The sequence below is a fragment of the Calliphora vicina genome, chromosome 5, assembly GCF_958450345.1.
Source record: "Calliphora vicina chromosome 5, idCalVici1.1, whole genome shotgun sequence".
NCBI classification, from domain to species: Eukaryota; Metazoa; Arthropoda; class Insecta; order Diptera; family Calliphoridae; genus Calliphora; species Calliphora vicina.
This window is the reverse complement of record NC_088784.1, coordinates 69,870,121-69,881,675: the sequence shown is the minus strand read 5'-3', so window position 1 is coordinate 69,881,675 and position 11,555 is coordinate 69,870,121. Positions and strand designations below refer to the sequence as shown.

Here is an 11,555-nt window from a genome sequence, read left to right as displayed (position 1 = left end):
TGATTTTAGTCGCTTTTCATTGCTTATTTTGATATGAAAGTTTATAAAACTTTATACCAACATAAAGTTTGGTTTTAATTATTCAAATCGGATGAAAATTGTAAAAGTTATTCAACTTTTAATTAACACCATTTTTAGTATTTTATCCCCCAGCGCATATGAATAAAAAAAAAAACAAAAAACTGTAGAAAAAAAAATATTTGTAAAATTTTGAATTTACAAGGTAAATTTTTTCGAACTTTTTTAAAAAAAGTTTAATAACTTTTGCAAATATAAACCGATTTTAACAAGTAATATCTAATTTTTCCCATATAAAGTTGTCTTTAAAACACTGTGCAAAAAATAATAGGTTTTTATGGAAAAAAATTAAAATAACTATTGTTGAATTTTTATAAAAACTTACGCAATTTTTTCGATATACATTTTATGCATACATTTTATGAAAGCTTAATTCTTTGTCTAACTATAATTTTTTTAAAATTTTGAAATCGGTCTGTGTGAGTTAGAGGTACTAAAGTACTACGACCTACCCTAAAACAGTTTTTTCAAAATATCTCAAAATTTTGAGGGTGTTTCAAAATCTTTGAAAACGGTTTTAGTATGTCCTCACCTAGGCCTACAACCCCCATTAGGTCGCTTTTCAAGTTCTGACAAAAAGTGTAATTTTGTAGCAGAGTGTTATTGAAACCAGAAATATCTGGCCATGTATGAATGCGCAGAGAAAGCGAATTGTTGATAATCTGTTGAAACTTAACTATAACCTCCGTACAATGACTTTTGCTGAAGATGTAAAGGCCCAACTATAATATGCATAAGCTAGCTTAAGGTAATGTCAAAACCGAACGAAAAGTCTGTCAAATGCTTAAGGAAATTCAAAGAAACTTTAGGTGGCTATAGTGTACTTACGTGCATTCAAAACTATTTAGCCCCATTTGAACATTTATGTGCAACTTGCAATTAAAAAAATAAGTATTTCTTATTATTTTATCAAAATATATAAATTTTCTTCATCCTTTTCATTTATTTCTTTATTTTCTTTGTATAAAATAAATACACAGCTGATTCCGTACGGAATGTGCGACCAGCTTCGCACTTTGCTTAAGCAAATAAAATTCGACGAAACTTGACGAAACTCTCTTAAGTACATTAGAGTTTGTCACATACGTTTTATATGTATTCGCACATTTGCTTAACCTTCGCTTTACCAATACCCACCCGGGTGACCACATCGATTTTATTGGTTTAATATTTTTTTTTAATTTTGTTTCGATTTAAATGAAATTTGTACTCACTGAACAAATTCTAGAGTTCTATAAAATTTAATAGAACCATTTTAAACTTTTTATAATGTTTTTTCAATTTTTTAAAATTTCGTTCGTCGCATATATTTATAGAAGTGTAGTGTCACCCGGGTGGGTATTGGTAAACCATGTACATAAAAAACCTTTGGTAAAGCGAAGGTTAAGCTGACTTAAGCTAGTGTATGCATATTATAGTTGGGCCTTAACAACGAGAAAACGGGAAATCTTCTCTTCCAACAATAGAGGAGTAACCGAACTCTCGCTGTTATTGCTTATCCTTCCACTGTTGATTATTGAATGATATACTCCTTTATTAACACCCCTTAATAAAACAATAGTGTATAATTTTTTTGCCATTTCGAAATAATTGAGTTTAAAATTTTTATGTTAGTAGATATCTGAACAAAAGTAATATTTCAATTGATCTTTTTGCCCATTTTGTGGTAGTAGAATTTCACCAAATTTTGAATTTGAATTTAGAATCAGTTATGTAGATTCTTATTATGCGATAAAAAATAATGATGTGTATGCTTATACACTATTGTTTTATTGAGGGGACGAAATAAGGACTGCGAATAAAAAAATGGTGCAATAATGCAAGCTTAGTTTTTCTAAAAATGGAGAATTGGTAAAAAGTAAAAAAAAAAATATTTTGAAAATTTTAAAAGAATTTTATGAAAATTACTTGACAAGCTATGTCACAATATATTGTTTTTTGAGTTGGAAAATGTAAAGGGATTTAGTGAGCATCTGTAGAAATCCTTGGTTATTTAGATAGTTAATTTTGACACCGTAAGAAGGCTGTATAATTGATGATCCTAGATCTCTTTGATCAGGTAATACAACTTCCAGAAACTAACCAAACTCGTTATAGAGAAAATTTTGTGGTATAATTTAAAAAGTCTTAGGTAATGGTTGTTGTCTGGACCAATACCTTTCCATTCGATTAAAATTCAGTGATACTATACAAATAGGGTTGTGATTGTACTCGTATGAAGAGGATTTTTTAAAGTTGCTCCGTACTCTGTCCTACTAAACAGTATTTGGCATTATTTAAAAAAAACATTTGAAATAAACTTAAAAAAATTTAATTGTTTAGCAAAATGCCAATAGATGCCAATAAACTATGTTTTAAAGTTTATAGAAAAGGTGGCTAGTAAAGTGACCACTAAGCCACAAAGAGTTAAATAACCGTATAATTTTAAGCACCTGGAAGCTCATATAATTTCAAAATATGTATCAGTAATTTGTTGGTAATCAACATAAATTCTCTACTCAAAATTTATTATTCGAATACCAAACCACACAATTTCTGCAGCTGACATCATATTACAAAACTACCTTAATTTTTTCTTCATCATTAAAAACAGGGGATTTTTAAAATTTCTTCTTAAAAGTTCTTTATCATTTATTCGTATTGTTTGTTTGTATTTTAATGTTATGTGACTTAAAGAGCATTTTTACAAAATATTATTCATCATATTTACTGATAGATACATTTACACTTAAACTTATATTCTTAAATCTTTAAACTAATTAAGTACAATTATATAGGTTGAGTCGTTTGCGTGTCCTATTGGACGACGGGTTGAGGTAAATGATCGCCTTCGGGTTGGAAACCGTTTTCATCGGCCACATATTTAAGGGTAATAACATTGCCCTCAGGATCCATATAACTGTAAGAGCCGGTTTGTACCAAAATCAATTCTTCGTGTTCTTCAATCACTTGACCGTCTTCGGTTTCGGTGCGGGGCACTACAATCGTTTTCATGTAGCCAACATTTTCGACTCTGATGCCATTAGAGGTTTCGTAGCTGGGGTGAGAGGAGAGAGAAAAGATGGATAAAAATATATTTGAAATGTTTAAATTGTGTATAAATATAAGAAGTTTAGCTTAAGTCCAATAATATTACTTTGAAATTGTTTAAATATAAAGTTAAAATATTTTTTGTTATTAACATGCTAAGTTTTTGATTTAAAAAAAGAAATACAAATGTAGAATTATTCTAGCAAATCCATAGACAATGTCAGTATTAAATATCATTGTCTGGAGGCTGCTATGCTCTAGTAAAGAAATATTTGTCTTGTAAGTATTGCTATAACGAAGTCTGCTTATCTAGAGCTGTAAGGTCTTGAAAAACTAAAAATCAATGAACAGTTTTTATATTCAAAACCTTGTCATGTCTAGCAATTTCAATGTCAAATTCATGTCTTTCAAAACTGTTTTATTTTGTTGGAACTATTTGCAGAGAACTTTAAAATTTAGGTTATCAGGAACTCATAATTTTTCCAAAACAAAGAAGAATAACCTTAAATTCCAAAATTGAGGTTATTCTTCTTTAGTCGGTACAAATTTATTTATAACCGAAAAACTTGGATTTAATTTTAAAGGAATTTGAGAAGGATTTGATAACTGATTTTCAACTCATTTAATTTTGATAAAAATCGGAATTTACGACGATTATAAATTACGATTTATGTCCATGATCTGAATTATTCATATCTAATTCCTTTTTTTATTTGATTGTAACAAATACCACAGATTTTCTTCACTTTTAGCGAAAGCACTTTTTTGAAAAGGAAATTAGGGCTTATTAATAGATCCATCTTTCTTTGGATTTAAAAATTCAAATAGTTGTCCTTGATCTTATTTAGATTTATTCCTCATACTTCCACAATATCTATTAAAACCCACCTGCTGTTGAAACTGCCATCAGGATTATTCACATCGACCTGTTTGATGATGGTGGCTGGTGTGGTGGTGGTTGTGACAGCATCAGCTGCTTGATCTTGAGCAGGACGAGCCAAGGCAACGGCAAATAAAGCAGCGCACAATAAAACCAAACTGAACTTGTACATTTTGTTTAAATTTTTTGTTTGTTTCTTTCTTTTTGAGTTATAAAATTAAATTTTTTTTATTAAATTGTAATTTAATCCTTTGTTTTTAACGATTTTCTTTTCGTTTGTTTTGGTCTGGTAAATTTTTGTAGGTCTAGGTTAAAATAATCCACAAGTGAAGGAAGGAATTTACACTTAAACACAAATACACAAACACAGTAATGATAAGGAAATTGAATTCTTTCAATGCGAGTTGACAAATTGTACTGATGTCGTTACGATGATGGGCTTCTCATTTTATACTAAAAACGCCCTACACTATTTACGAATAATGAGCGTATAAAAGAATCACAACTGTCTGTTAATAACAACAACAGTACACAGTACAGGCGAAAAGTAAAGTAAAAAAAACAATAATAAATTCATAAAAAACTATATGTATGATGAGATCGTTAAATAGAATTACCGGCACTGAGTTACTACACTTAACTCACGCACACTTTTTATTTTTTACTCTTCGTCATTCGAGTAATAAAACACCGAACACAATCTCGATCATCTCCGGCAAACTAAAGGGGGAATAAATAATTGATGGGCGCACTAGATAAAATAAAATAAAAAAAAACAATAACAACAAACTCCAAAAAAAAACTTTGGTAAAGTTTTTTTTATTATTTTAGCAAATAAACAGCAACAACAAATTAACAATAACAAACATATTAACCGAAACATGTGCGAAATTTTAACTTGGCTTTAATATGGCTGGCGATCGATCTGTGTGATATGAAGAGAGCTATATTTGTGCACAGGGTTGAACCAAATTGGTACAGTTGATAACAAATTAAAAATATTAATTGTTTCATTTTCTATAATTAGGCAAATTTATTATAACATTTCACATCTTATCGAAAATATTGTTTTTGAAATATGCTTTGAACTATTTTAAAATATCGTATAACTTAGTATCGGTAATAACTAGGGTTGTTATTCGAATACAAATTATTTGAATAATAGAGGAAACAAATTTATTGTATTCAAATGAATACAATTTTTTAGTTTGGAATAAAAAATTATTCGATCAATAAATGTCGAATAATCGACAAAGGTCAAATTGTTCAATATTTGGAATATCTAATTTAAAGATAGCGAAATGTTATTTATTTTTGGTCCAATTTTGATGAAACTTAATAAAAATATAACATGAAGTCTAGTATTTATAATAGCAGCACAAAAATTTATATTAACTCTTAAATGACACTAAAATTTTATAATTTAATAAACAGAAACATTCAAGTTATTTTTTTAATTTAATAAATCAAAAGTACACTAAAGGTTAGGGTATTCAATCGATTAACCGTTAATCGGTTAACCGATTAATTTTGGTCGGTTAACTGTTCGAATAATTTAAAATTGACGATTTTCAAATAATAAATAAACCGATTAATTTGTGTCGAAATTTCTTTTCTTTTTGCACTTCATATATAAATATAGTTTAAAACACACAAATTTTATTTCTTAACTCGTGAACATTTCCTTCTAGCAATAGTTTTTTGAAGTATTGTACTAAAACTGAAACTAAGGAATTTGGAAACGACCTTTTTTGTAGAATGTTTCTATGTTGAACTTTGTCCTAATGAGTCCGAGGACGACATGGTAATAGACGAAACTGAAGACATTACTGAAACGAGTGTTTTATCAGAACTTGACGAAACTATTAAAAGTATTCAAAATCTAAAAAAATCCAAAAAGAACTCCAATGGTATGATGGAGGATTTTATATGCTTAGAGAAAACTAAAAATAGAACTGAGAAATTGGATATGCTTTATCATACCTTACTTCCGATTTCTACAATCAGTGAGAGAGTTTTGTCAAGTCAGGTTTTATTAAAAAGTAAAAAATCGTTTAAAAGGAAAGCATTTAAATCATATTCTTTTTTTAAAAGATTATTTCAGAAGATTCCCTATTTATTGTTTTATTGAATTGTTATGTTTTGTTTGGTTTTTATGTTTTTGTTTTTTTATACCCTCCACCACCATAAGTGGTGAATGAGGGTATATATAAGTTTGTCATTCCGTGTGTAACATTGAGAAATATTCATCTGAGATCCAACAAAGTATATATAATATTTTTTTAACCTTCGCTTTACCAAAGGTGTTTTATGTACATGGTTTACCAATACCCACCCGGGTGACACTACACTTCTATAAATATATGCGATGAACGAAATTTTAAAAAATTGAAAAAACCTTATAAAAAGTTTAAAATGGTTCTATTAAATTCTGTAGAACTCTAGAATTTGTTCAGTGAGTACAAATTTCATTTAAATCGAAACAAAATTAAAAAAAATATTAAACCAATAAAATCGATATGGTCACCCGGGTGGGTATTGGTAAAGCGAAGGTTAAAGATTATTGCATAAGATTCCCTATTTATTGTTTTATTGAATTGTTATGTTTTGTTTGGTTTTTATGTTTTTGTTTTTTTATTAACTTGCTTATAAAAGTACTCCTTTCAATATTAAATTAAAATACAAATTATTCGGTTAATCGAATAATTTTGAATTAACCGATTAAATCTAAACCCCGATTAATTATTTGCTCCATTAACCGATTAAACCAAGAACCCGATTAATTGAATACCCTACTAAAGGGTTAAAATCAATTTTATTATTCAAAAATGCTCAATAAAATATTAATTAGGTTATTAAGGCCAAAATCCGATATTTTGCAGTTCAAAAAATGTGTGGTCAAAATTATGAACAAATTTTCAAATGGGTTAACTTACTACTTTCTAATACACACTTCAATATTCTTAAGTTTGCTTCCTTTAAAAATCCAATTTTGTTCAGCACTATTGAGGTTTTTTATGATTTTAAAAGTTTGGGGTCATTTTAACCCCAAGTGCCATTATGGGTTAATTTCACTACTAGACTTCATGTTATATTTTTCTTAAGTTTCATCAAAATCGGCCCAAAAATAAATAACATCTTTTAATTAGAAATTCCAAATATTGAAAAATTTGATCTTTAACGTTTTCCAATTTTAAACTTTCAGAGTATATTTAGAATTATCTGGACTATAATATTCTGAATAGGTTTTTCTTAAAATTCATAACAGTAAGGAAATTGAGCTCATTCGCCAAAATATGGCCAAATAATTTGTTTTTCGAAAAAAACTATATGAGATATTTTCATATTTTTATTCTCAATAAATCTTAATAATATGATAAAAAAATTCTGAAATTTGTTTAACAAATTTTTTAAAAGTTAGAAAATGGAGGTAAAATTTTTTTATTTTTTTGGTCATACCTGCGAATAGGTTAATGGTACCCTACGAAGACAAAAACTCATATACAATTTGAATATATTTTAAGTAAAAATGAGCTTTTATTTCAATATTTCTCAAAATATGTTAATTTTGTTTCTACATTTCTTGTTTTATTGGCCTGAGACACGTCAATGGCCTGGGGAATATTTAATATCTTTAACATTTTTTGACCAATTTCTATTTTTTATATCTCATTAGAACGACAATTACGTACACATTTCTATTCTTTTAAATTAAATTGCAAAAGTAATATTTTAATGGGAAAATTTTTACAAAAACTGAAAAAATTTAATTTTTTCTTAACCGCCAATGTTCACCAAACTGGGGAGTGAAAATGGCAAAAAACCAAATTTTGTTTATTAAGGGCCATTTTACTTCTCTCGATTTATAAAGAGCTTTCTCAGAGTTCGCACTATACGAGTTGTTAGAGATGGCATTTGATCAAACGAGTTCAAGATAAATTCAGGGGTACCGCAATGTTCCGTTCTTTCTCCTACTCTATTTCTTATTTTTCTAAACGACCTTCTATGTCAAACTTCTAACCCTATCTATTCTTTTGCAGATGACAGCAACATTCGCCATTCATATTCATTCAATTACAGGCCAAGATTACAGTCGGAGATTCTGGCAATGAGGCGAAACATGAATGATTCTCTTAATCGGGACCTACTGACAATCTCTGAATGGGGTCGTGCGGATAGGGTCGCTTTCAACGCTCGCCAGACTCAGTGTTGCATGTTGACACAAAAACGAACGACAGACCCTGTCGCTTCATTTGTATTTATGGGTGTTGTAAATATTGTGGAATCAGACGCTCTTGATGTTCTGGGCATGAGAATACAATGTGATGTCCGCTGATCTAAACACTTTTTTCAGTAGGAATTACTTCTCTCCATCTGATCTCCTCACTATTTATACCACCTATATCCTAACGAAAATACAAGAGAGTGCGAACTATATTGATTCGCTGGAGCACCGTCGCAATGTGGGCTGCGTTTCACTACGATATCGGTACTACAATAGTATGTGCTCTGATGAAATCTGGGAACTTATTCCTGATACTCACAGATATTTACGTAATACACGTTTTTCATCAAGAACACATCCCTTTCTGGTCGATTGGCCAGTGGACCGCACAACACACTACAGGAAAAAATCGTTCTTTAGCCGTAATGTACGAATCTTGAACAAACTTCCCGCTGAAGTATTTCCTGTCATTTTCAATGTAGAAAAGTTCAAATCGAATGTCCACAAACACTATTTCCTCTTTCTTCCCTCCCATAACCTATTTTCCTAGTTCCAAAACAATGCTTTGCATGAGTAATGGTCATCCCCTGCAACGACTTTTTCACAAAAGTATGGATTAATGATGCCATAAACAATAACTTTTTATGGATACTCGGGTGTGTTGTCGTCTTTCCATATACAGCAATTATCGCCATCAAAAGTTGGAGAGTCGTCTTTGAAGTATCTCCTTAAAAATACACATTATTGGCAATATTTATCCTATCTACACTGGCTGAAATCATTGCACTGTATGATGGCGGTTGAATCATATTGTGCTTCAAGAAAAATGGAATCAAAGTAGTTGCCATTCAACAAACCATACCAAACAGTAAATTACTAATGATTGATTTCCTTTTCTATGATTGAGCATGGAGTTTTTAAAACCCAAAATCGCTTGATCACAAAGTTTGAAATTCGTGTTTGAAATAAAAAAATTTTTAACATACTTGGGTTCTCTTGGACATTATAGGGCGATACCATCAAAATCTGATGCGCTGAATTACAAAATTGCTCGTCAGATTTACAAAATGGCTGTATGACAAGAGTTCGATCAATTAATGGTAGGAACTTATAATAAATTAATGGCATAATTTTTAAAGGTCTTTTAAAGTACCATCTTTCGATATTGTTGGTACAATTTGTAAAGTCCATTTTGCATAACTGATTATTCTCTCTTCTGTAAGTGGAAGAGCACGAGTAAATATGATCATTATTTTGTTGTTGTTATTGTTGTGATAAGGTTTTACTTATTGCACTTGTTGATGACTAAGTTAAAACTGCTCTCATCATCTTTGTCAACATCACGATCAATTTAACTTACACACTCAAACACATTGTAGCCACCAACCATCTCAGATAAATTCCCATAAAATCTTGCAGGTTTATTCGAGTGTGTAGTAACTAAACACAGGTGAATTACTTATGTTTGTATTTAACTTCAAGAGTCATCATTTCATTTTTCGAATTAGGACGTGTCGGTTACAAAAAGGTTGTTTTCTTAGAATTTCTTTTGTTCAAGGATTTTCTTAAAATCTTATAATTCTGGGTTTTTTTTTAGTTTTGCTGTTTTTTTTTTGCATATTAGATAATCGCAAGTGGTTTTTGGTTTATGAGAATGTATAGTACTACATATCAAATTAAATGTGGATATGAACAATTTTTTATTGTCGTTTTATGAAAAGTATTAAATGTTGTTATTTTTAAAAGAAGCTGACAAACGAAGGTCGTCTGTTAAATTGTGCAGAAATGTATACAACAAACTGTTAGTTAGATATATTGTACATGCCGTGGTTGTACAATATATACAATGGAAACATTTCCAAATATTCAAATATATTGTAGGTATTATATCCACTGGTTTCTTTTGGGAACAAAGGGCCACAAGCAATCTATTCCATTCGATTCAGCCTTAGTGATCTCCAGCTTAGATCACTACGGCTGACTTCGATGTTCAGTTGCCGACGGCAGGTATATAACCGTCTGCCTATTCTTCGTGTCCTACCCAGTGGGTTCCAGTCAATGACAATTTTTGCTGTGTTATCTGAAGTCCTGCGCAGCATCTGATCAATCCAGCGACATTTGTGGTTTAAGATATCAATATGGTTGATTTGTTTGTTTCCAGAGTTTCGTATTACAAATGGCTTAACACACCAGAAAACTTTTAATATTCTTCGGAGACATCGATTAACAAATACTTGCCTCGCATGCATAGAGAAACACAGACTTGACACAAGAGTTAAAGATACCGATCTTGGATTTGGCAGAAGATTTCCATACTGACCGAATGGTACCGAATGCTTGGTTGGCTTTTGAGATTAGGTACTCTACATCTTTGCTGGAGCCACCTGTGTTTGTTAAGATGCTGCCTAGGTAGCAAAATGAAGAGACTTCTTTTAGATCAATGTTAAGACCCCAGTTCATACCTCTATTAGCTTTAGTAGCATTACGAACTATAACACCTAGCAGGATGTTAAAATGCAAGGGAGGCAGTACGCAGCCATGGCGGACACCAGCTAGAATATCAAAACTACTGCTTAGAGCGTTATTGTGGACAACTTATGATTTTGGGGCGGGGCCCCTTTGCAATCAAGAGTGCTCCAAATTGAGTTTTTATTCAGCGTATCAAATGTTTTTCCAAAGTCGATAAACAACAGATAAAGCAGAGAGTGAAGTCCTGTAGATTGCTCTATAATTATTCGTGGACTGTTGATGATCTCTACACAGGATTTTTGGGGCCAGAAACCTACTTATTTCGGATATATATGCCTTAGCACAGTGTGATCTTATTAACTATACTAAGGCTGGTAATGCCCCGCTATACAGTGCTGTAGAAAAATTGGGAAATAAATCAATTACATGAGCAGAGAGGAAGTGTTGTCGAGTTTAATTATTAAATTTGGACCTCATGGGTCAACGAGGGGCGCGGCAAGGTGTCCCCAAAGTAGGAAAACTCGGGTATGTTACATCTCCTCGTCGTATCTATCAATTATCTCTTATAGGTTACAGGATATTAAAATTTGAAAACTAAATTTTAATTGTTACCATCCTATTTCAGGTTTTTGATAACAAATATTTCCCGATTTGCTCCATTTTATGTCAAATAAAATAATAATTTTTTAAAAATCATGACTTAATCAAACTTATACGCATTTGAGGTTAAAAAATTTAAAAAGGAAATTTTTTGCTGATTTTTTGGGTTAAAAGTATTTTTATTCTTTTTAAGTTATCTAAAAAATGTTTAAGAATATTTATATGGAATTTATACTTTTTGAAAAGCTAAAAAAATAATTACCCATTGTACAT

General features: G+C 30.6%; 1 protein-coding gene across 1 annotated transcript; it reads right to left on the bottom strand.

Moving 5' to 3' along the window:
- Positions 1-2,675: 2,675 nt before the first annotated feature.
- Cpr49Ag (Cuticular protein 49Ag) lies at positions 2,676-4,199 on the bottom strand. The gene is made up of 2 exons (XM_065511989.1): positions 3,997-4,199; positions 2,676-3,115 (listed from the first exon to the last, which is right to left on the bottom strand). The coding sequence occupies exons 1-2, from the start codon at positions 4,158-4,160 to the stop codon at positions 2,875-2,877; spliced, it is 405 nt and encodes a 134-aa protein (XP_065368061.1). The 5' UTR covers positions 4,161-4,199; the 3' UTR covers positions 2,676-2,874.
- Between the last annotated feature and the right edge of the window lie 7,356 nt (positions 4,200-11,555).